Here is a 27,109-nt window from a genome sequence, read left to right as displayed (position 1 = left end):
GAACAAAACTAAGCGTAGGCTATACATTAACCCTAACCCTATACTTCAGAAATAATATGAGCTATCAAATTAATCATTTCAAAAACTAATTCAAGATGAAATTCAATGGTTTAGAATTCTGTAAGAGACTTATTCCAATGTTGAAATAGGCTAATTTTACCACTCTATAGCGCAACATGCACTGCTTCCACATTCATGTCCTAGAAACTTCCTTTTGAGACTCCATTAGCAGAATATCTGCCTTTTCAAAACTATGAGAAATGGAAAGATGCCCCATGACAAACTAGAGCATCAAATCCAAATAGACCAGATACTCATGTTATTTGATGTTCAGCTACTGATTCTGTCAGTGATTTTAAATTACCTGATCAATTTTTATAGGATTTTTAAAATCACAGTGCCTGGTAAAAATCAATGGGAACGGGGCATCCACCTTTCATACACTTCAGAAAATCCCATCTTTGAATACTATTAGAATGAGACTCTTTTACAAAAATATAGACCTTAAGAGGTAAATACTCACTCCCACCCCTCAAAAAACCACAAAAAACAAACAAACAAACAAGTTATTTAAGAAAAAGGTGTCAATAATGAAAAAAAGGAAAAAAAAGGTTTTAGAATCATTAAACTAATACATGTATGTGTGAAATAAATTGGTTGTCTTTTTTTATCTAAAAATCCTGCATCAATTTCATAAATAAAACTCATAGAATAAATCCTGCTTTCTCTCTGTGCCACTTTTTCTTTTTTTCTTAATATGTATGGATAGTTTAAATCTGTACTTGGTGTAGTTCTGTTTGAAGTATCATTACATAGGTGTCTCTACAGAGTAAAATTTTTGCTTGCTTATATTAATTTGCTGTTGATTGATACTGGCAGCCTTTGGAAAGGACATGAGCAATTTTCGGGTGATCTACATAGGCCTTGTGTCCCTGCTAAGTGCCTTTTCCCATAGTTATTGCTCTGGACCTTACTCTGTCTCTGAGGGGATCTTGACCAACAGGATTCTAGCAGATTGGTAACCCAGCTGAAAATAAAGGAGCAGAAACAGTAGCTTGCTACACAGGCTGTAAAATTTTCCTAATACGTGGCAGTCTGGGTTGGTGTCCGAAACCACAAAACTAAGGAATGCATGCCACTATAGGGAAATTCCAACCACCAAGGTAGTTTCTCCAGCTGCCACTGGTCCAAAACCATGTTAAAGGGCAAAACCAGAAAGATAAATAAACTGACTTGGTGAAGACAGTTACAGCTGTCATATCTCAAATGCAAGGAACTAATACAGATGATGGAGAACAGAAAGAAAATGCTGCTTGCATCATCTGGTGTAACTACTGGTTGACCTCCTTTTCATTCTGTGATGTCTTGCAGCACTGACATGTACTGCACAATATGGCAAAAGGAGAAAAATCACTTCTATGAGGACTCTGACAATGAGACACTGCGTTAAAGGTACAGGGAAGCTGGCACAGAAGCAAAAGAGAAATAATGACTGAACACACAAAAAATTATGCTCCAGGCTGAGAAAAGAGAAATACTATCAAGAGAAGTCACACTACTGCCACTATCAGAAGTGTCTGCATGACCTGATAGTAGATTAATTTATTTAATGAAATAAAAATATGTCTATTTTATAAAAGATAGCTTGTATCAAGAATGTCTGTATCATTCCAATTATTATAAGACATTTTATTATGCAAATTCAGTATTTTACATTTTAAAGTGCATCTGGTTTAAAATTTATTGCTGTATGCCTAAAATATACCATAGGTTGTTGATAAACAGTATAGAAATAATACGTCTTATTTCACCCCAAAGTTTCACTTACTATAACATTATTTGAAAACATTGCTATGCTCCTGCATGATTTGGGCCTCTCAGAATATCTATAAACCAATGTATCTATTAAGTTGGAACAATAATTTTATGTCCAATCAATAGGTCAATCAGTGTATGTCTACCAAAATTAAATTAAAACAAGCTGTAAATGGATCCCTCCGTTTCTTTGTGAAACCTACCAGTATAGCTCTGTGCCTCTCAGACAGATGCTCAACAGCTGCACTTGGAGGTTACTAACCCATATTTGTGAGAAGAAGCTCTTCCTAAGACATTTGTCCTAATCCCGAGAAAACAAATAAAGGGATAAAAGCAGAGAGATGGCAGAAGCTGTATCAAAAATCAGAATAAACCTGAAAATAACATGAAGCATATACACTTTGATATGACTAAAAGACAGGATGCTACAATATTACTACATTTCTCAAGTTTCATCACTGTATTTATTTGCTGAATACTTTTTTGAAGTATCTTCAACATTCAGATTAGATTTCAATCACAGTGCCTCATTTATAATTAATTTGATCCTATTCTTTACTTAGAAAAGTAGCTGAAGCAGATGCCAGGAGGATAACATGAATAACAAGCATATGTATTGCAACAGAAAATACATTTCTTTTAGTAATTTCTAACTATTATTGTGATGTCTTTATATTAGTATAAGAAAAATTCTTTTCAAAAGAAACAGAATTCACATACGTTGAATATAAATAAATCAAAAGCTCTGAAAAAAGTTATTCTAGAATACCATCTATACTGAGACTACCATTCCATGAGGTAAAATGGAAAATAAACCTGCATGAAATTTGGGGGTTTCTATTGTTACTAACATATACACAAATTTGGCTGTATTAAGACAGTTACACTGTTGCATAGCAGGAGAGTAACTGATACCATATATATTTGTAAGATTGCTGTGAATGTAAATGGTACAAGAACATTTGTATAATCGACATGCTTCCATAGAAATAAAAAATGTATTATACATATCCACTAGAATAGTAAACTGTCTTTCAAGTTGTCACAAGCCTTCCTTTTTCTAAAGGAAAAATGTTCTTAAATTATAAACATATTGCATAGATATTAACCTAATAAATTTTAGCACTCCTTTAGTATATAAATGGGTTTTAAATATTAGATCTTCATCTGAGCTCCTTTTTTAATAGCCAGTGGTAATTAACATGCACAACTTTACATGCCTCAGCATAAATATGCTACATTTCCAAAAAAGGTTGCAACAGATATCAAATATATTAATTTCTCCACATTAATCTTACATGCATTTGTGAAATCTGCATTTCTAACTTAATCTGACAATTTGCTTATCTATTTCTGAGACTTTTTCATAGCTTTTGAGCTTATCTTAATCTTTGAAACTAATTTATTTACCACAAGTATTTTTCACTCAAATCCAGAATTCTAGCACAAATCATTATTTTTTTTTAATCACAAAAATTTTACAGAAACACTTTCTTTTGTACTCTGTATATCCATCAGTTTCTATAGCAGATGAACAGAAAAATGCATCTGTCCTTTTGTTTTCCATTTAAATAAAAGGCTGAGGGAGCAGCAGTGGTTGACTAGTCATTATTTGGAAACATCATACCATTAAACATCAGTTCCTATTCAAAGATGATTTTGTATTGTAGGGAACACCACAGGATTACTATTTTCACCAGAAGGAATAGTCGAGGCCTTCAAATGTTTTGTAATCCAGTCTGTCATTTCAATTAGTCTAAACTACCTACATTTACCTTCTTTTTTTTTGCCGTGTGTGTGACATTTCACTGATGAATAATCAAATGCAAAAGAACAGGTTCATTCTTGCAGCACAGTATTTCCATCTATGGAATTCTGCCACTCAAAAAGAAAGCACAAATATTCACATTTCTTTGTGATCAGCCCTCAAATTCCTTATGGCACAGAAAAATAGTCAGCCTAGAGGGATCAAAAGAACATTTTTTTCATTTCATAACGGTTTTCACCATCATTAAGCAGTTTCCTTATCACTTTGCTGTACTTAAATTCCACTTCTTATAATTTCTTAGTCTCTTCACAAACAGAATTATTAAATTACATGGCTTCACTGCACACTAGAGGTCAGCCGTTAAAGGCCAAGATGTATTGTGATGTACTTTCATTATTTCCAACCAGCGAGAGAGATAATGCCTTATATTATAAAGCTTTGGTCACCACTGGGCTTCTCATCCAGTTTTGAAAACAAACTAGCAATTAGATCTGAGTGAACAGATGAAAATCCTAAATATTTTATGACTAATAATTATATAAATTTGACATCAACATAGAACCATAGCATGGTTCGGGTTGGAAGGAACCTCAAATATCATCAGGTTCCAACTCCCCTGTCATGGGCAGGTACACCTTCCACTAGACCAGGTTGTTCAGAACCCCATCCAACCTGATGAATACTGCCAGGGATGTAACATCCACAACTTCTTTGGGCAACCTGTTGCAGTGTCTCCTCACCCTCACAGTAAAGAATTTCTTCCCAATTTCTTCCCAATTCTAAATCCATTCTCTTTCAGCTGAAAGCCATTACTCCTTGTCCTGTCACTACATGCACTTGTAAAAACTCATTTCCCAGCCCTTCTGTAGGCCTCCTTTAGGTACTGGAAAGTGCTCTAAGATCTCTCTGAAATCTTCTCTTCTCCAGGCTGAACAGCCCCAGCTCCTCTCTCAGTCTGTCTTCGTAAGAGACCTGTCCCAGCCCTCTGACCATCACTGTGGCCCTCCTACGGACTCTCTCAAACACATCTACATTCTTCTAACGTTGGGGACCACTGAGTTGGTGGGTCTTGTGGGGGGTCATGAAAGGGGGGGTAATAGGCTTGGTGAGGTCTTGCAAGAACGTACAAGGTGAGAGTACAAGGTGAGAATAACTTCCCTTCACCTGCTGGTTATGCTTCCTGACACATACAGACATAAATAACAGAAACTTAAGGTGTTTTCCTTCAACCCATTTTAAGCATTTTTTTCAGAATGCTGTGCAACTGAAATAATTAGTTATAGTCACCCATCTTTAAATATTACTCTTCTGTTACAAACTTCATTAGAAAGTCAGGAAAGTAAAAAAATAAATGCAGAAATACTAATGAAAATTGATTTAGGACTGACAAGAAACCTCGTCTGACATGAAAATTTGTTTTGCCTGACATTCAGTATGAAAATATACACTCACTTCTTTTTTTTTTTTCCCCCACTATTAGAACAAGTCCAACTGAACTCACGGTACATTTACTGTAGTTAAGTAGTAAGTGATACTAATTGTTAAATCTTTAGGTTTTCAACAAAGATATTTGAGGAACTAGAACAGTAAAGGCACTGTTCACATGGTAGGCATTTTGATTCAATGGACTTCCAACAGCCTAGTTAAAAACTGAGGATTGGTATGTACTGAGCATGTGCAATAGTCCTATTTTTTTAACTGACACCTAGTTAACTTTTATAGCTTTTATTTTAAATATACCAAGTTAATTTGCCAATAATTTACTTACTGCCTCTGGAACTCGGATGGAGTTGTTTCACACAGTGTAAATTTACAGGAAGATGTAAGTTCTGGACTCTGTAATTTAAATGGGATTTTTCCAACTGATTTCATTTGTGCAGGATTTCACCCACATACTTAAAAACATGTATTATATAGACAATTAAAGGTGTATTTATGAAAAGAGAGATTGTATCTTCAGTCAAAATAAATACTAGGTTTCCTAGACCCCAATCACAGTTCTTTGCTGTATTTTAAGTAGCATAAAACTGCAGTGTATAGAATTTGAAAGGGCAGACCCTAGATTTGGATGTTATCTATCTCTCCTACTTGTTTTCTTCTCTCATGGTTGTGTATAGTTGTGTTAATGTCTTCAAGTTTTGGGTTTGCTTTCCATTGCAAATACTGTGATGTTCATTTTTTTACGCAAAAGAAATCTAATCCGTCATCAAACCTAATCTGGCAATTTCTCACTCTTGGTTGTGTTAAGAAAATACAGTATTTTTGATAGTATAAGGCATTACATTCTTACACCTATTTTCATAAAATCTGTAGGCTTAATAATACTTTACTTCCACAGGCAACAGTTAAAATACAACATAAAAAATATTAGGGGAACACCGAAGTTTACCTGTCAATTTTCACAGAACCATGGATTCACCGAAGCTGGCAGTCAAATCTGGAGAATGCCTAGTGCAGAACCTGGCTGAGACCTGGGTCAGCTACAGAAGCATGCCCAAAGTCATGCTTTGTTCAGTTTTAAGTACCTCCAAAAAAGGGGACCACAAACACTTTTGACCTATTCCAGTGTTCAGTTAGTCTTGGAATAATAACAGTAATAACAACAGCATAACCAATGACAATTATAAAAATTTCTTAGGTTTTAACAGAATTTCATGTGCCACTTGTGCTGTCAACTAGGGTTCTCTGGGAAGAGTGTGGCTTCCACATCTTTACCATTTCCTGATGCCTTAAGAGGCCTCCCAGAAACAGAGACTGGACAGGAGTAAAAGAATAAAATGGGTATTTATTTGAAAGGCCTTCAAAGGTACACCCTGGGAGCCACAGGCTATCGCCAAAAATGGACCCCAAGATGGACGACAGGTCACAAGTTCTTCACACCTTCATAGATTTGGTCCATTTGCACATCAGGGTTAATTCTCCAGTTAGAGCTTCAGTGTAATGATGTAATTTCCCCTTCACTGGCCCCCCTTAGAAGCTCTTTGGATTATACTTTTTGGGCCTAGGACAGTCAGGGTGACCTTGGAGAGCAGGCTGGAGAGGCTTTGTTATGTCTACCTAGCACAAGTAAGCAGAAATTAGCAAGCTACAAGAAACCTCAGAGTTATACTCTAAGCAGTACAGAATCAGGAAAATATAAAAGTTAAAACCTAGGCATTATTACCATCAGGTATATTTGTATATTCATGGGCAAAATCTGACTCAGCCTTCTCATATCAGGCCAAGCTGTCCCAGCTCTCAATTTCTCTTTGTATGACATTTCAATCCTAGCACTGCCACTGTAGGCCTTCAATGGACTCACTCCAGCATGTCCCTGTTTCTCTTCTACTGAGGAGCCTAACACTGACCCCAACAGTCCAGATGCACCTTACCAGTGCCGAGTGAAAGAGAAGGATCACCTCATTCCTGAAAAATACATTGGCCTTCCTTACCACAAGGACACATCACTGATTTATGGTCAACTTTTGGTTAACCAGAACTTCCTGAACTTTTCTCTCAGGCTGTTTTTTCAGCTGGTCAGCCTCTGGTGTGTCAGGGGTTTTTCCTTCCCAGATGCAAGGCTTGCCACTTCCCTCTCTTCAACTTCATGAGGTTCCTGTAAGCCCAAGCCTCTATCCTGCCCAGGTCCCTTGAATCAGTATCTTGTGCATGGTTTGGATAAAATATCTTATAGAGGGACACAAATATAAGACATTCTCCATTTTAATTTTATTTTCCTGTTGAGCCCAAGGGCGAATGTCAGTCTCAAGTATATACAAATGAATTCCTGAAGAAATGCAAATAAAAAGGTTACTATGGATATTCAGACACAGATTAATGGAACACTTGTTAGAATTTTAGAAAGAAGTCTCTAAACTCATGAAGTGCTTTACACAGAAGGAGTTTCCAGGATAGAATCATAGAATCATCTAGGTTGGAAAAGACACTTAAGAACAGTGAGACCAAGAATTAACCCAACACTGCCAAGTCCACCACATACGATATTCCTAAGCACCACAACTACACATCTTTTAAATACTCCCAAGGACGATGACTCAACCACTTCCCTGGCCAGCCTGTTACAATGCTTCACAACTCTTTTGCCGAAGGAATTTTTCCTAGTATTTTAGATATCTTGCTTGAAATAAAATTGTCAGCAGTCACATAAGCCTGAGAAATCAGCCACTGCCAACGACGTAGTTTTAAAAAGATCTCTATTTTGATTCAGTTCTAGCTTATCAGCATGAGCCGAAAAGTAGTTTAAGCAGTACTAGCTCATATAGTATTAGCTGATACATTACTAGCTACTAAAGTACTAGCTGACAAAAAGTACTAGAAACAAATCTGCATTTTTGAATTAAGGATGCAGACTTAACATTACAACTGAGAATGAGGACTGGTCGGTGTCCAACCTGGTATCATTAAAGCAAAATATTAACTATTCTTTACCCAAAATATTTTTATTGAAATACACATCCACAAAAGAATTCCTACAAAAACCATGAGTAATGAAAATTAATTGTTAAAAAAGTCAGTCAGATCTCTACAAGGAAGTCAAGTTACATGGTTCATTGTCCAGCATTAATTAGCTAAAGTCAGCTTGGTACTGTCTTTCATTTTTCGCTGAGGTGACACACATCAGATGCAGTTTGTCTGGAAGTACAATCAACGGGCTAGGTTAACCCCTTCCCACTGCTGGTCATGCTGGAGCATTACAGTGCTGTGCACTGACTTCATGCCTCTTGACAGCACAAATGCCACAAATGAAGAGCTGCATGAAGAACTGAAATAGCAGGTCTCAGGGGATCAAGAAAAAAAAGCACTAAGTTTACTGTTTGTTAGCAAGGGATAAATGCCAATCATTTAATGATTTAATTACTGAGACTAATTAAGATAGTGCACAACAGCAACTCTACAATCCAAAAAAACAGGAGTTTTTCCAAACTCCCAATTTTTAGGCTAGGACCCTGAGACCTGTATTTTTTTACAGGTAGTTTGTGTGAAGGCAGTGCTACTTCAGTAAGAGAAAAATTGCAGCAGAATCAATGAAACATAGAGGTGACATTAAAATAAAAGTATGCAGAGAAGAAAAAAAAAAACCTGCCAGAATAGCAACTCTACAGATCCCACAGTCTAGTAAATTGGGGTAATACGGTACATTTTAGCAAAATGACAATTCTTAAAATTCTTTGCAGAGATGGAATGTCATTTTTTAAAAGACAGAATACCTGTGCACAATTACAGTCCCTTTTGAGAAGGTCTGTATAGTCTAGACAGATAAAAAATTAGAGTTTGGCTTCTTTTTATGTCATTAATTAGAGGTTACCTTTTCTTCACTGAAAGTACTGAAAGATCAGCAGATAGTAAGTCTTGTTTGTCTGACTGCTTGTCTGACTGTACAACACAGATACCATCGAAAGGATCTTTGTGATTTTTGGAAACAAGTTGGTCAAGTAAAATACTGAAAATCAGAAATAAAGTGAGAAAGGTGGTCCAGTTGAATATGAGGAAAGCAAAGCTGCTACTGCTTAAACCTTAGGTTGCCGTGCTACTTCATTGACCTCTAATGAGTTTCTCCAACTTACATGAAATTTCTTTGATGAATTTTTCAGACTATTATTTCCACATGGGTGCTCCTGCTTTGTTTCTACTTAGTGATGCACGACTGACAACATTTCTGGACCAGATTCCAAGGGCACTTATGAAAACTGGTGCACATTTTTGACATTACGAGAGAAGTGGGGAAGTTAACATGAGAAAGACTAAAGAGAGCTGAAGGGGAAAATGGATGCACAGGAAGAGACACAAATGGTAAATGAAGAACACAGGAAATATGAATTGTTTCACTAAGAGGGTGAGGCCCAAGGAGATTCACTACACAGCTGGAAAATCAGGATCACTCTCTGGTGCCAAAGAACACAGAGTGTGAAGTTCAGGCCTGGCATGCTGCTGGTCTTTGCAGGTGCACAGCAATCCTTCTGCATTCCACTCAGACCAGCAGAAGAGTACTTTCTCACAGCAAAAAGTATGCCTTCTCAAAGCAGAAAACATCCCCCCTCAACTCCAGTAAGAATGCACTCCAGCCTTACCTGAAGAAAACTGGGTCACAGACTGAAAGAGGTAACTCACCCAGCAGAGCAGGTGTAAGGACAAATGTCAGCCTAAAGGCTGGGCAGGATTTGGAGCTGGGTACTCAGATTGTGACATACAAAAATAAGACTACTGGAGAATAAACACCATTTTTAGACCATACATTCCGCTAACTTTGTGCAAGTTAGGCTATTTTGGCAGAAAAAGGAAAATGCATTAACTATCAGAGAAATCTTGCACACTTCTTTAAAAGCTTTTAAATTAGGAGCATTTAGAGATAAATACTCCAGTGGTGAGATTTATATTACACTAAAATCCAATTTACAGTTAAGGTGTATTTGTGATTTCATTTCTTATTCACCTTTAAATCATTTCTATGTTAAATGTCTTTTCTGGACCATGTCTGCATTCTAAAGAGAAAATAAATTATTAAAGGAATACAGATTCCCCTCCAGAAGGAATAATAGCATAATTTATTTATCTTAAAGAAAACATTAGCGTTGCAATCAGAAATTAGTATCAATTAAATATTTTTTCACAGAGCTTAAGATCTTTTCTAAAGCTTCAATCTCAAAATATTTGAGTATAAATGAATCAGAATATTGTATGAAACATTATCTTCTTATTTTTCTGAATCAGTTTTTGGAAACAAATTTCAGTAGTCTTCTAAAAGAATCAGTCTTTGGGATAGCATTGAGATTCCAATGCCTGTAGCAATACTCCATGGTCAAAGACATCAGCTTTCCTTAAAATTGTGCATTACCTGCCCAGCACTTTCCTAGCAATATTCTCCCAAATAGCAAGGAGTGCTTGACTACCTTTGTAACTTCTTTTTCCAAAAACCAAAAAAGTCTGAAAAGTTATTTAAATTTACCTGTAATGTCTGAATATACTTGATTAGACACTACAAATATGGATTATTAATTTATCTCCAGAAAGTCAGCTTTGGATAGGGTACCTGAGTGACTCTGGTGAAAAAACATAAGACACAATATTCTTTTGAATCAGACAGTCTCAGTATAGACCCTTCCCTTGCCTAAAGTCAGATGACTAACAAATACGATTTTTGAAACTGATCTATGCACAAGAGATAGTAGTCCTTACTATTTCAAGATACCTATAGCTCAAGAAGAAGAGTTCTGAAGATTTGCAGTTACAGTTTTATGTTCTGTTCACCACCCAAGAAGGAAACAGTAATACATCAAATAAGAAAATACTGATACAGAATTAGAAAAAATTGTCTTGATATAAGAAAGATTGCAAGGGCCACACATTGACACACTAACAACTGAGAGGTGTAGATTTGGTCCTCCAACATTAGAGAGCCCTTTTTATTCTCACTGATCCTTCAAAATGCTTTCTTTGTAAAACGAAAAGACATGACAGATCTATTAACATCAAAGAAATACAAACTCTTGATCTTCAGGCTCTGAGAGTAGTGCATCTTTCCCCCCAAGGTTAAAGTGTATTTTGCAATAAGACACTGAGCCATGCACTCATAGATAAGGAAAAAAATGTACACACACAAAAAAACCCAGATGCTAAAGAGTTGGAAGATCTGTTCAGTGGCAGAAATGAGTATTTATTAACAAAGGCATCCCTAAATTCTCACTTAAGTGCACATGTTAGCAAAGATCCCAAACAAAAAATACCACTCTATGCCATACTGAAGAGAAAACAATGTTTGGGGTGTTCTAGACAAAAGGTGGATTTTTCTGGCTATGGAAAAGGTAAATGAGTCTCGCAGTGTCTGGGAATCTGAGAAAAATTTTGCTAGGAAGTTCTAATATTTTCATATAAATAAAATCCACAAATTCTATCCAAATTCTGCATTTCAAAATCAAATAAGCAAATTAACAGCCAAGTGTTGCTAAAAACCCTGTCTAGCCTCCATTCACACATTCACATTTATTCAGAAGAAAATAAAAGAAGCAGAAAATTGAAAGAGTACTGGAAATGCATTTATTAGTATTTAGAAATAACTCTTAAGTTGTATAGCTTTGAGAAAAAATGCTCTTTTTTTTTTTCCACATCCTACACTTGATGAACAAAAAGTCCGGAAAGTTTAAGGATCAGGTCTTTCAAAACTCTTTATACATAACCTATCAGTTTTCTAAATTGAAATCAATCACGAATTGTCACAAAGTTTCAAGACACCAAATGAGTTCCTGCTCTGTGTGGATACTGAATTGCTGTCAGATGGTGTACAGCTGAGAAAAGTCTTCTAGAGACTTTCTGCCTTGGGAAAATCCCTCACATTTTTAATGTAAATCTAAAAGCTATTTTTTATATGCTCATGTTACCCACACCATTATACTTATGAGTCTCCAAAGCACTTAATTTCACTGTAGTGTTTTTAGAAGTCTATAATTCTTGATAAAAAACAACACTGAGCTGCTAAGTAGAATGCAAATAATCAATCCAAGAGAACCATATTCGCTAAACTTAAAATTTTAACAAATGTTTTTAGTAACAAATTTATCTTTAATTAGTGCATTGCAAAATTATTTTAAGGAAATCTAAATTACTTATGAGACATTTAATTTTAAAAGGAACTATGTATTGTTAATATTTTTAAAGGAATCTGTATCCATTTGATTTCATAAGCTGGACTTCAGAGTAGCTACAATGTAATTTTCTTAAGATGTTGTGGGACCTTTCTGAGTTGCAGTTTACCTCCATTTTTTAGAACACATACATCTTTAGATGCTACAACCTTTGAGTCACTTTCACCAGACCACAGACACTGAAAAAGGTCAGTGAACATGTTACTTCTTTGCATTAAGAGTATCTCTGAAGATGAAAGTTTATAAAAGACAGAAAAAAAGGTGATTAGGATTTTCCACTAATGTACTTTACCTGTGAATTGTAAAGCTATGTAAGACATCCCATAAAATAAATAACCCTTGTGTCTCCTGCCCCAGAGCAACATACATACAAAAACACACACACACAGAGCTGGCATATATGTGAGCTCTGATATTGGTGACAGTAATACCGTAATTTTCCAAAATTATAAACTGCATTTGCTTAAATGCTTGCCTCGGCCTCTAATTTCGCTTCCTAGTTTTCAATTACATCACATTGTGATATAATTGTGATACATTGTGATACAAGAATCTCCAAACAGATTTTCTGGAAAAGTGAGTGTCAATGCTTGTAGAAACCATATGTATTTCTGAGTGTAAGACTACAGCAAATGCCTTATTATGACATACTAAATCTTTGTAGTCTGCTATCATGTCTCCAGCAGTGTCAAGAGAACATGCTACATATGAGCACATTAGCCTGGGAAATTTTTTAGGTCCATTCACTTCATACAAGTAAGCACATTAAAGATGGCATTCCTGTTTATTTTTTAGTACTAATTGATGGACCTCCTGGTCATGGATTTTCTAAGTTCTTGACAACTATAAATGCTGTCTGCCTCCACAAAAATGAACAGTAATTTCCATCTTTTACCTGCTTTCAATCAATCTTCTACTAAAATCCCCTAACTCCACAGTTCCATTATTATGGAGTAAGTGGATATCCATTCTGTTTTCATTCTCTTCTCTGCCCCTGTATTTTTGCAGACCTTAGCCATAATCCCCACAACCCACTTCTGCCAACTCTCCTTGAAACTGAAAGAGTCTCAGCCTCCTCAGTCTCTTCTCACATGGCAGCTGTCCCATTCTCTGGACCATTTTAGCTCTCACTGAAAGCATTTTATCTAACTCAGTTGTGTTTTCTTGAGATAGGTATATCAGACTGTATTCTAGTATGTCTAGTATGTAGTGCTACAGGTGCACTAAGGTTTATACCATTTCCAATGATTTCCTCCTCTTCCTTATTTCCTCAGGTAGAATTACTCATAGGTTTAAAACTAGTTCTTTTACATTAAAAAAAAAAAAAAAAGAAACAAATGGATTCTCTTTGTCACTTCTGTAATGAGTCTAGCACCTTGTTTACTGTCTATAAAATGCATGAGATCTGAATCTGAGACTATTCAGATATATAGTAGCAAACTGACATTTAAGTACACTGTTTCAATAGTCACAATGTAATTGATCACAATTAGCCACTACCATTAAACTCAAATTTATTGAGTAAAGCTCTCTATTACAATTGATATATTCTCAGAAGAAAGTATGTATCTATCAGCTGAAATAAGCCTTCAGTTTTATAAAAAAATTTATTACCAAAGATGATAAAGAATTTTTGTAGTCCTGAATCTGTGTTCTTCTCTTCCTTGTCTTTTCTCCAGTTTTTCAGCAACCACTGACAAACTTCCACGCATTATTGGCTTCAATGTGCCCTTATCCGTAGGGTTAATTTGCGTTTTTATTCATATTCATTCTACTTTTGCTTTTCAATCAAAAGATGTTAGACCCTACAACCTCAACTTAACACAAGGAATTTTTCACACACACAAAAAACTTGCTTATTTTCAAAATCTAAATTACGTTTAGAGATACTGTGCACTCTTTGTTGCTGGTAAAATGTGTGCTGTTTTACCAGAACAGGAGACCCAACTGACTACTTCTCTTTTCAGTCCAGACATCACCTGCCCATATTCTCTACAACTATTTTACACATTTTTGAAGTGTATATGATATTCTTGGATGGAAAAAAATGACACAGGTAGAACTTTCCTGGAAATGCCCATACCTAATTAATGCTCACTGCCAAAATAAATTTCTTATCACTTTCCCTTATTGTTTCTGCCTCGTTCTTCAAAATTGGATGTATTAAAATAAAATCAACATCAGTGGAAGCTCTCTTCCATCCACATACTGGTCCTGAAGTAGAAAGCACAGAAAGCTTTACAAAGTAAATTAAAAATCAGTTCTTTAGTAGTAACCAGAACAAAACTCTACCCACTTAGATTTCACAAAGACATATAGGTAAAGAATTTATATCCCAACAGAACAAATTTTAAACTTCTACTGAGTTTTCTTCCTGACAACAGCTTTTTTGGGAAAAGGCTCTCAAAATTTATGTTTTGTAGGAATTTGAGAATGTGGTATGCATTGTGAAATTCTATTCTTTGCTACGACTTTGCACAGCAAGACCATGTCCAAAGTGTTTACAGTCATGACCAGATTTTCTTGTAAACTGAAATGACCGTATGCCACACATTTTCATTTTTACAAGTAATTTCATGTTTTAATTGTCTTTTATCAATATATTTTCCTCAATTATATAACATGAACTTTGTAATCAACAGACAAAATTCTACAATTTTTTCATAACATGTACCTTACAATTTTGTGTAATTCAGTGAAAGACACAACAGCAATTTGTACACAACTTTATGTTTCAACCTATTTTATAGCAATTTAAAGTCAAGGTGTAACTATTCTCCACATAGCTACCTTTAGAAGGAAGCAATCAAAATAAAATAGCAATTTTCAAATTAATTTATACCAATAAAAAGTCATGTAAAATATTGTGCACATTCACAAGAATTTGAAAAGATTAAATTAAAAATTATTTGCCAAATTATTTTGAATAAATATGGCTTCAAGCAGACACAAGCCAAAAGCATCCTATATGTATGTTATTTTGGGAGGAGGGAGTTTACTTAAAGATAGTGTGGACAAAAGTGAATGGTGACCTTCCTATACACATTCAGATATTTTTAATTTTCTAAAGATGTTGTCAGAAATTCACTACTGAAACAGATGCTACTAGCTCCATATTTTACCTCTATTTCAGCCAGTGAAGGCTAAGCTTCAGACAGGGGGGAAAAACACTGTAAAACACCACAGCAGTTGTGCTGTGTGAATGTAACCTAAAAAAACCCCAAACAACTACCATTTCTGTACCATTGTTTCTTCTTCCTTTTCCCCTAAGAGCTTTCCTATATTGAGATGACAATATGTACTTCTAGTAAACTTTTGAAGTATGTAGACATGTTCTCAAGCAATCTAGCAGACACACTGGAATTCACTGCCGATTCTGACACAGGAATATTAATGACTCACATTCCTTTATCTGCCAGTGGTCATTACTGATGCAGCAGGGAATTACACACAGTGAGATAACTACCCATACCGTAGTTTCTCCAAAAACACTTGCTGTTGACAGATAACATTAATCTAAATAATGTGTGTTTGTCCGACTCAGTAAAGCCATTAAAATACCGTTCCCTTATCTAGATTTTTGGGTATCTGGGAAGACTGGAGACCCTGGATTTTCTGACTCTGGTTTTATATATGCTCACAAAAATTCAAAAGATGCAGGCTTTTCTTACATAGGGGAACTTCACTGCCTCTGCAATCAGACAGAAGCGAAGTTGCCAGGGCTTAAAGGGTTCTCGGACTTCCAAGCTTGCAACTCAGCTCTGTTCAGCGCTCTGCTTTTGGGAGGTAGAGGTTTACAACTACCTGAATTAACAACAGCTCTGCAAGATACTCCGCAGCAATCTTCAGAGCTGCAGAGATGTACACAGAAAAATGTTCAGAAAAACTATTCTGCAGTTTTCTTCAATTTTTCCTGAAGTTCAAAACCCTCTTGATTTAATCCTGAATCTACACTTTACAAAATACACACAAATCTTTTGCTCATATTACATTTCAAAATGTTTTCTTATGTACAGATTTGGAGATAACCAAAACAGGTTCTTAAAAATTATTGAAACTGAAAAATTTTATTCCTAAGGCGTTCACAATTTTGCTGTTAATACTTGATAATTTACCCCAGGTTAAACAGATATAGTGGTAGTTATGGCTACTCCTGGAACTAAGTTATTCAAATTTGTTTCAATGTAAGGATTTGAAAAATATAGGCTGGATAAGCCCTGGCTCATGAAAAGAGCTGTATTACCTGTAGTTTCTGCAGCTAAGTCAGTATGTTTGGAATGATTGCATAACGTTTGCATTTTCCCTGACTCTTAATCTCAACTATCACATTTATTCCAGAGCCTTCACTTTGCTGCAGAGCAAAATGATGCCTCTAGAATGGTTTGGTATGACTAGATGTCCCACTTTCCTCTAAAACTAAAACTTTAACTGATGGGTCATTCACTTGACGGATGTTAATACCATATTTAACAAGTGCAATATAAAATTACTCTTGCAACAGTATATACCAATTTTCATCAAATCAACTGAAAAATGTCCTAGGGTTGAACTGAAGAGAGCATATCAGAATTCCTGAAAAAAAATAATATAAAAGAAAATTGGAAGCTTCCCCCCCTCCCCCAAAAACTCAATTGATACTTCAACTCTTGCATATATCACCATTACTAAAAAAAAAAGAAGAGATGTAACCAAATGGCTGTATCTTACATGGAATGCATGCTATCAGCACTAAGATAAAGATAGATGACACTGTAAAAATATACCAATAAAGAACAGAAAGATTTTATCTTTAAGTTTTTCTTGTCATTGCCTGTACTTGAAAGCAATAATTGAAATTACCTGTTCAAAGATGATGGAGTTTGAATGTAATTCTAATCTACTCTGAAAAAATTCAGTTCTAATTATCAAAGGTACATGTACAAAAAAGTAAATAATTTCCATATTGGGCTTCACTGCATGTAGTGTTTATGAACTTATTCTGGAACAGTGGGGGTTTTTATTATAAACCATGTATGTCCACTTGTAAGGCTTACTATAACATAACTGGTTTCAGTAATTTAATTACTTTGAAAGATCTGTGTTACAAACTTAGTGTTACAGACAAGTGCGTAGAGAAAAAAATTCAACATGGACTGCATTAATGTGCTTCAGCTAGTTGAAAAACTTAAAAAGTTCTTAAAGAGAAAGGGTGGTATTAGTAGGGAAAAACACACACGTTCCCTAAAAAGCAAAATGAAAAAATAAAGTGAAAAAACAAAAAAAAATACAGAGGAAAAATTGGTTTCACCAATACTAAATTACTGTCTTTACATCCTGTTAAATAAGAATTTGTCTCAATTACCCCAACATCTGTTATAAATAATCACTACCCTGTCAGAACTAATCCTGGCCTAGAGATGATGGTATGATGATACAGTGGTTACCTGCATGATGGTAACTGTCACAATATGCAGTAGAAGCCAGAGAACAAACTAAGCATTATTCATATTTCAAATAATTGGGAATAGAAGCAATATACAACAAACACATTGTTTTTAGTTAGTATTTGTTTGCTTTTTTACTGTCAGCTGCAAACACTTCTGCTGAAGGAAGAGAGAATTGTTGCTTCTCTCCTAAAACAGCATCTCCAAAGAAGTAACAAAAGAAAAATGCCAGAGCAGAAGCTATGCAACCAAGAATGAAGGAAAAGCACTAAATAGACAAAATTACTGGAATGCAGCAGAGAATTTTGAAATGCTGGTGATCAGGCCTTTCTCAGGGTAGAAAAGGAACAGGACACACAAGAATCAACTCAATTACTAAAAAGGAGGACGGAGACTATCTGCAGAAAATATTTGATTCTATTAATACAAATTAAACTCTTATTTTTCAAAAGTTGGAATACTAGGAAAAACCAGCAATAGGACTTTTGGAAGAATTTTATATTTGCTTTATTTCTTTGAGCTCAGTGACCCTTGGCAAGGTCAGAAACAGATAATAATGTACCATATTTGATGTATGAGTCTCTGAAACATATAGGCTTATTGTTATTAAACAGATGAACCTGCATAAAGCTTCTGGATAGTTACTGTTCTGTCAGTTCATGTTAAAAAAACATGAAAAAACCCAGTACCTTTCTTACGACAAACAAAGCTACGTTACTAATATCTCAGCAGATGTGGTGAAGCATTGCCATCTACATCACTGAGAACAATGCACCAAATGAAAAAACACTGTGAACTAGCAGATTGCTGTTCCCCAATAAAGACTAACGAGCAAGTACTTTCTTTCCTCAATGTAAGTATGCTTAACTCTGTCTTAGTGTGCACTGAAGCTACAAATACCAAACATAGAAGAAAACATCTAAAAAAAAGACTCACAATTCGTGAGATTTTTCACTTCTTGTGTTTACAAGTATCACATCATATTACTAACAACAAAAGGTAAAACAGCAAGGTTAGCTTTGCCACCTTTCAATTTTGCTTACTTTTCTCAGTCAAGCATAAATTTAGTTGCTGGATTAAGAGTAAGAATCAAATCTAGTTTGCACACATACTTGGCCTGGTAGGTTTATCAGCCCATGCCAACACATTTCAGTGTTTGGGGTCTTTCACAATGATTGAGAAAAACAAAGGTATGTCATTGCCTCCCTCAGCTGTGAAGGCTCTATCTAAAATGTAAAGTACTAAGGACTGCCACTGGAAACTTCTTCAGTGGCATTAAGCTGGCTTGCTACTTGGATCCCACTCACAGTAATCTGACAGCGACACTGGAAGGGTATGATGAGTTCCTTACCCATTTGCAATTACACCAGAAAGTGTACAATGCAGGGTCAATGTTTAGATATACCTTCTCTTCTGTAGTGCCTTGATGTTGCCAACACAAAAATAATGGCAAAAGAAGGAAGGCATGGCCTCTACAGGGTGACAGACAAAAAAATGAAAATTTTTTTTTGTTTCCTTTGGCTCACTTTCTGTGTCCTCTCCCCATTAAAATGAAGTAATGTGGTCCGGCCACTCTTTGTGAAGAATTTCAAGAAAAACTCTAGGTGAAAGTAGGGTCTGGGACCCTTCTAGAAAGGGCAATACAAAACAGGAGCAAGAGTATCTACAAGAGCAGAGGGCAGAGCAACTCCAGCACAGCAGGAACTTTTCTTCAAGTGAGAAGGGGTAATCATGGAAGAAGACACATCTTTCTGTGTGTTTGCATACAGAAAGCTCACAGATGCTGTCCCATCTCTCACCCAGGCCATAAAATAGCCATGTCTGTGGAAATTCAGTGTGTCTCCCAAATAAAGTACTGTGCATACGATTAAAATGTGACTACATCATGACTCTCAAAGAAACTGGTAAAATAGAACATTCATTTACCACTCACAGTATAAATGCAATATTATGTGGAGTCACATAAAATATATATGACACACAATTTTATTAACACCATATAATGTATACCATTTGTATAAATGTATATAATTATTTAAGCAACTTAAAAGCTGGTGCATATTAAACACTTATAATAATATATAATTATATATATCTATTTTATAATAAAAGAAGAATCATAATCTCATTCCGAGGGAAACTGTCACAAAAAGCTGATCTTTGGGCTTCTTACAACTTTTAAAATAGGCGGAATGCTACAACTGCAAAACTATCCAGCATATGGGCCCACTTCCCAATTAATTATTTGCTGGCTAAACTGTTAAAATGTCCTTGGCTTCACCTTAGACACAATCATCCCAGCTGGTCATTATCTAACTGGAAAGGGGCCAAAGAATCTCAGCTGTCAGTACACAACAAACATGCGTGTTTTGTCCTTTTTTTCCTCCGTTTACTTCACTTTCATATAGCTACACTTAAAAGAAGGAAAGCTTATTATGCATGAAAACTGAAAAAATTTTGTATCTCTTTTATTGCTGTGACTCGGCATACCTGGAGTGCGGGTGATAAGTGGAGTGATCAGGAACTCTTCTGTATGCGTTTATTGAGAACTGATTCATCCAACCTTACTAAAGCTGATGCTATTACTCTGTGTTCCTACTTAATTTAACAGATGTGTGAAAAAACACAGAAGTCTTCTAACACAGAGCTGAAACAAATTTATTGATTAGTCATGTATCTGCATAGCGTCCGGACATAGGACATTGAGGGAAAATATCCCTCAATGAAATGAATGTTAGCAGTCAGCTTGTAGCCAATCTGAGTAGTCAGCTTGCAGTAAACCTGCAGATCAACAGGTGGAAAGCAAATGGCTTTTCTCATTTGCACATTACTTCTGCAAGACGTCACAGGAAAGCTGGGAGAAGGAACACATGTAAACAAGGCAGACCTAATGATTTCCTAATTAAAAAGGAGATATTATCTTCCCATTAATAGATAAACTAATTGACCAAACTCCAACAGTTTCCCTTCAGTACAAGTAAACATAGGTGCCTTTCCTCACTGAATTGTCACATGATTAGGCCAGCCACTACATTGTCAGTTCTGCTTGATTTGTTTGGATACTGTACTCTGCGACAGCTGTCGGAAATAATACATTAGAACAGCTGTTGCAGCAGTTACAAAGGGACTGGAATTTTAATTGGACTGGATATCAATTGGGAGGGGGATGTCTTTTTTTTTTTTATTAAAGTTAAGACAGAAATATTCAAAGAATGACAGATGTCTTTAAGGTATTTGACCAATGTCTGGTAAGAAAAGCTGGTGCTTGTTTTGATTGTATAACTTTGTGGTAGTAGTCTCCACCATCTTAGCATGAACCTCTCCATGCTTAAGAAAACGGGCATTAAGAAGAACAGTAAGGAAGTTGCATAAACAATCCTTTTCAAATACAGGTTGTGATCTAGAGAGAACCTTGCAGTTTTTTTAAGAATCACTCAAAAGGAAACTCATTCTGACACTCTTAGTAACCACCAGCTGAAAACAAAACTATTCATGATGGCCAACACCTAAGCATAAATGAATAATACACTTACTTTCAGCATCAGCATAGAGTAGCAAGCACAGGAGCACCACCATTGGCCTGACTACATGCATCATCCGACAGCTTGGCACCAGCATGCTTTGGCAGGCTTGTTCTCGCTGGCTTAGAAGCCACTGCGAGTCTGTCCAGTCTGAAATTTCAGATGAAGTATTTTCAGAGCCTGTGAAAAGATAAAAATACAATTAGCAAAAATAGGCCGGACTTTTCCTCTTTCTTTTTTTTTTTTTAATGCATTCACAATTTGAGGCAAGACTATTTTAGAAGACAAAAGGGTAAGGCAGAAAGGAAAAGAAACATTATTAATTTCAGGCTACTTGTATATACAAGAAGATCCAAGACACGGTGTATGTTTGCACCGCTACAACACATTTCTTAGTGTACCTTTGCCACACGATCAAGCAACTGTCACATCCTGAATCTTATTTCTATTCAACATCATCTTCTGAACCAAAGAAACTAGTATTGTTGATGAAGTTAAAGACATCACTGGAAATGATGTTGCGAGAAGGTAATCAAAGCAGATTAGGTATCCACAATAAATCCACATGCAAACAGGGAGTTGACGCCCTGGCATCTGGTAAGAGTAACTGCAAAATCTACTTCAGGATGTGTTATTAACATACTTCATAGTTCAGCAACTTTCAAAGGTTAAAATTCCCGTCTTGATTTCCTGTACGTATCTGCATTATTCCTAATAGTAAAACAGAAATCTGGCATTGAATAAAGGGCTGAGATCCCAATTCAATCCATCTCATTTATTACAATGCATAATTGAATATGATACAGTGGTAGAACTGCAGTTCAGGTACCTGACTTGAAAAAAGAGTGCCTTATCCTTGTCCAAATATGCCACGCTAATAGAAATTAAGGAATATAAAAATATCTTCCCCCGCAGACAGGAAATACTAGAGATATCCCTAAGCAGCCTGACATTTTCAGTAAAATAACCTGAAATGCAATTATACTTTCTGAAGGATCTGCAACATATAAGCTTTGTTAAGTTTGAGACCACCTTCTTCATTACCACACAGGTGGCTTCCATGCAGTAAAGATGAAAACCAAGAGGGCAGAGAAAAAAGTATACTAATTATCATTCCACTAAATAGATCTTACAGTTTTGTGGGTGGCATAAAGAGCCCATTTTCAGTACAGGGAAACACTCAAATGAATTTAGTCAAGGAAGAAAAGACATGAGCAGCTGGTAGAAATCTATGCTACGTTATGAATCTCTTTTGTAACACTATCTTTTCAATCAGCTACTGCTATCAAAAAACACAAGCCTAAGAAATCTTCATAGGCAAAATGCTAAAGGCACCAGCTCCCCTTTCATCGCTACCATCTTCATGCCAGCATTTCAAATGACAGCAAAGTCCATGAGACACCAGTCCTGTCGGACTCAATTTGTGTCTGTGCAAGCGTATCAGAGCCAACTGCTGTGTAACGATTCCAATGCTATCACAAAGATGGAGATGTATGAAATGTACTTTCATGGAAGAAGTGATTTTTATTTTGCTTTTTCCAGAATGCAGGAGTTACAGGGGAGCCCTGAACTATCTCTAAAGGCAGCTCACTTAAGAACAAAACTATCTTTTCATTAGCACACAACCACATTACCTGATGTGTGAAGGTGAACAGAGAAATGTGGTGGGTACTCCCCTACTCCTTTCAGGGGAGGAAGCAGAGAGGAAACAATACTGATTAATAAGGGGAGCAGAGAAGGGGGAAAAATGGTGACCACCAAGGTATTTGTTTTACACAACACTTTTTTAATGGGGCACTGAAGATTATTTTCATACATTTCAAGCACTCCCATCAAAGTATTAAATGTGGCAGCTAACAGGAAAAATACTACTGTCTGCTTAGGTAAAAAAAGAATTTAAAAAACTTTATTATCCTGATATGTGAATATGCATTTATCCTCTACAAGCTGTCTGCAAATGAAGGGATGTATCACAACACCTGGCAAAAAACAGGCTGAGGAGAAAAAAGAGCTTTTTTTTTCCTTTTCCTTTTTTTTTTTTTATGTTAAACCTCAATCCATTCTTTCATTCTAAATGCTCATACAGCCACTTGGGAATACTGCACTCATTGTCTCTGCTTTGAAGGTAATATTCATTATCACTCAGGTCATAAAATGAAAGCCCTCAGTATTCCCTTTCTTGGATGTTTCTGAGAATCATGGCTTTAGCTAACCTGATAAACACACCAAGGTTTCCAGGAGACCCTTTGCTTGTTGTTTGACCTCCCTCTTTACCTGCTTAGGTGTGCGAGCAAACTTGTAGTATTTTAGCTCAAGGAAACAGAAGCACTTGAATAAAGATGACAGTTGAGTCATTTTTCTTTCAAGTGAGTTGAAGATACACTGTTAATGGAGGTGTGCAGGTGATAGGCTGGTAACAGAGAGAAGGAAGCCAAGAGATATTCAGGCGCTATCAAGGTTCTCCACAAAAGTCTGCCTTAGCTTCACTCACAAGGAAAACAAATCTTCAGACCCTGCTACTAACAAGTGTACCAACACTGAGATGATATCATGTGGTATGTAGGTCTGTGCTTGGCTTATTTGTGAAAACTAACATGAAGATGCAATTCCTTAAAAGGACTAAATGAACTTATCAACACAACTATCAGCTTAGTTAGCCACCTTCAAGCCACCTTAGTAGTTCCAAAGTGAAAGGCTCATCTAAAGCATTATTAATTCTTAAATGATGTAGTTCCTTTCCTTTTCTATTTCCTCCTGACGATGGCTCGTTACATCCAGAGTGTGGTACCAAAGACAGTGAAAACACAAACAGCTCTTGCAGCACCAGGTTACACTAGCCTTGTCATCAGAGGACCAGTACTTACCTTGCAGAATTAATCCTGAGTGAGGTACTCTCTTAGCAGTCCCTATTACAACATTCACACTGCACCAGGGCAGAAAGATGGGGCTTCTCCTTGGTAGAAGATCTACCAAGATCTAGAAGAATAGCTACACAGAGGTCAACAGTTCTTCGGAAAAAATCTCTCTTTATGAAGATTTAATAAAAGCTGTTTTTATTTTAGGTGAAGTGCTGCATAACTGCTGTATTAAATAACCAAAAATTACTTTTCCAATATCTCTAAAAGAGCTATCTATGAAACCAGGTAATGCATCTAACAATAAGTAAGTAAGAGGATAGATTTTCCCTGATTAGTGGTATCTATTAATAGGATCAGTAAAAGTGCAGATGTGCAGCTCTCCAGAGTGCTCAATGCAGAGACAAAAGAGAATGCTCCTCAGTAGAAGCAGAGCAGATGATAGTACCAGGGCATGGGCACGTGCACCAATTATCCTCAAAAGGATCAAGTGGGTGAATGAAACATCTGAACACCAAAATGCTTCCCTGCAGTCTGTTTACTTTAGCAGCAAAAATAATCTTTTAGGTGCTATCATGGTACTCATAAGATGGTTCCTGCTCCAAGACAGTTACAGGAAATGCATACCTGGGGGCGAATTTTAGAAACCAAAAAAACCCCAAAAGTAAACACTAATTTTTTTTTTTATCTGCTTGATTTTCCATGCCTGAATGTGCATTTATATGCTTGGTAACACAGAAATTCAGCTCAGCAGGGAAGAGTTGTCAGAAGACTTGAACACGGACAAAAAAGAACTCAGATGAAGGAAGACACATTGCGAAAAATAATGAAGCAAACAGTAACTTAGAAAACTTTGGAAGAAAGGGATTATGAAGGTGTAAGAGCTCATTTGTGCTACAAACAGGATTTCTGGTTCAGCTTTTCCGAAGTTTTAAATTGTTCAGAGATAGGATTTCAGCTGATGGTAATCTCTGATTTGTCTCAAGTATTTCCCATAGAAATCCCCTATATTTCCCCATAGGAAAGTAACTGGATACACCTTAATATTAAAAAAAAAAACCCAACCAAACAATGGTGTTTCTCTAAGAATACACAGCAGCAAAGATTAAAACAGAAGACAGTGCTGAAATTATCTTTCTACACTTCATTCATCACATCCACAATCCTGAACTACATCCATTTCCAAGCCACAGATTTCTAACACCATGCAAACACAAGAGAACAAATACAAAAAACAAATTTCAAAAAATATTACTAGAACTAGTGATTAAAAAAGTGCAAAAACTTCCTATATTTGCATATCAACCATGATCCCTACTTAAAAAAGAAAATAAACAAATTTCATGGACAAATCCTGGTTGCAAAAAAATGACAGCTGAATCATTACTAGAAAGAACAGAAAATAATGTATAAAATTAATTCTCATAAGCTCTTTAATCAAAATCGATTCAGAAACACCTTTGGGTAAAACAATGTCTTTTAAAGAGAATTAAATGTATTTTCCAAAGCAATGAGGGCAACTGGCAGAAGCAGAAGTTCCACATTTTGCTTGCTCTTTTATTGATTAAACATGATAAAAGTTTTCATAGTTGACCTGCTGGGAAAGTTCCATGTTTCATTATGCTTTTATTCTTTAAAAATTCAAAATGCAAACACATGATTAAGGGAATTTAAAGGACAGCTGTGCTGAGTGTCCAAAAGTTTAGTCTTACCAGTCTCTGGATAACAATACACCCTAATGCTTGTCTGTATCATTCCCGAATTTCTCTGTTACAGTTATTCCAAGATGAGTGAGCACCCATCCGTAAGAGTAGGTTTCTGATGTCATGCAAGCATTTGAACTACATCACTATAAAAGCACAAATGCATTGCAGTGATAGGTGAAATTCTGCCTACATAAAACAATTTACGTATCAGTCTGACTCTACACAGTAATTCTATGTTAGACTTCAACAAGGATTCCTCTGTAACCATCAAAAGCAGAGTGGATTTTTGGCAATTGAAGAAATACATAAAATTGTTAAGTGAATAAATCAACTCAACAAGAGCAAAGTACCTTGAAACCACACCACTGGGATGTTTTTCTCACATAGAAAGTTGTTTAAAGGTTCCTGGTTTTTTACTTACAAAAATACTTATGTTAATATGGAATCTTAAACCATACACAGAAAACCTTGCCTAGCCTGATCTTTATACAGCTTCAGTTCCATTCTAAATTATGAATTAAAATACCAGTTTTAAGTTGACAGGTGTCTCAATGATTACAAACTTCTGCCATCTTAGTCACTTTTGCAGGTCGTAAGAACTTTTCATACACGTGATGCAGGAACAGTTCATTAGAACATTGTCTAACTTCTTAACTTTGTGCCTTTAAATAATGGCTTGAGAAACGAAATTTGTGCTGGCAGTGGCTGAAGTGCTGAGCTGGAAACAGTCTTTCTAGACAAAAGCATAGCATGTTATCTGTCTATGGATATTACAGTTATATATTGTTGAGAATCTATGGAAATAATTTAAACCCTGTTACAAAGTCACAGATATTGAGCAAACAAATGAAACATCTTCCACTAAGACTGACTTCTTGCCTGAACAAACACAAACTTTGCTAATATCCCAGTCTTGACTCCGGTAGATTACAGTAACCCTGAAATAGTCCTGCTCTGACTTTGCCCATATGAGAAATTAAAGAAAGCAAACTCTATTTTGACACTTGTTAAAATAAAAATCAATAAACTTACAAAAAAGCCCCCCAAAAAACCCAAACAAACAGACAAACGAACAAAAAAACCAAACCAAGTGAACAAAAAAGAAGGAAGGAATAAATAAAAGAAACAAAACAAAACAAATGCCGAAGAAGACAGGACAGACAGAGAGACAGAAAGGGGGAAAAAGAGCAGCAGCTTCGAAACAAAAAGGAGCTAAAGCAAGTATCTTGGCTACTCTGTTATTTTATTCTTTCTTCGGCCATAGAAGAGAAACAAAGTGAAATCTGTACTAAGGGGTCTAGAATCAGCAGGTCACTCACTAGCGGTGTCCTTCAGGGATCAATACTGGGCAAGGCCTACTTGGTATCTTTACAGATGATTTGGAT

The 27,109-nt window shown here is 36.0% G+C and overlaps 1 protein-coding gene across 50 annotated transcripts in view; it reads right to left on the bottom strand.

Annotated features, from left to right (window-relative positions):
• The window catches only part of PTPRD (protein tyrosine phosphatase receptor type D), a 1,187,501-nt gene that overhangs the window by 263,759 nt on the left and 896,633 nt on the right, over window positions 1–27,109 (bottom strand). For all 50 annotated transcript variants that reach the window (XM_042012906.1, XM_042012907.1, XM_042012909.1 and 47 more), the window contains one exon: window positions 21,176–21,343. In XM_042012906.1, the coding sequence (XP_041868840.1) occupies window positions 21,176–21,260 (85 nt within the window). In that variant the 5' untranslated portion in view covers window positions 21,261–21,343. The remainder of the gene's footprint in view (window positions 1–21,175; window positions 21,344–27,109) is intronic.

The sequence above is a fragment of the Corvus kubaryi genome, unplaced genomic scaffold (assembly GCF_017639235.1).
Source record: "Corvus kubaryi isolate FWS band 111438036 unplaced genomic scaffold, C.kubaryi_AGA036_p1.0 split1-37296, whole genome shotgun sequence".
Classification (NCBI taxonomy): Eukaryota; Metazoa; Chordata; class Aves; order Passeriformes; family Corvidae; genus Corvus; species Corvus kubaryi.
This window is presented reverse-complemented; position numbering and strand designations above follow the sequence as displayed.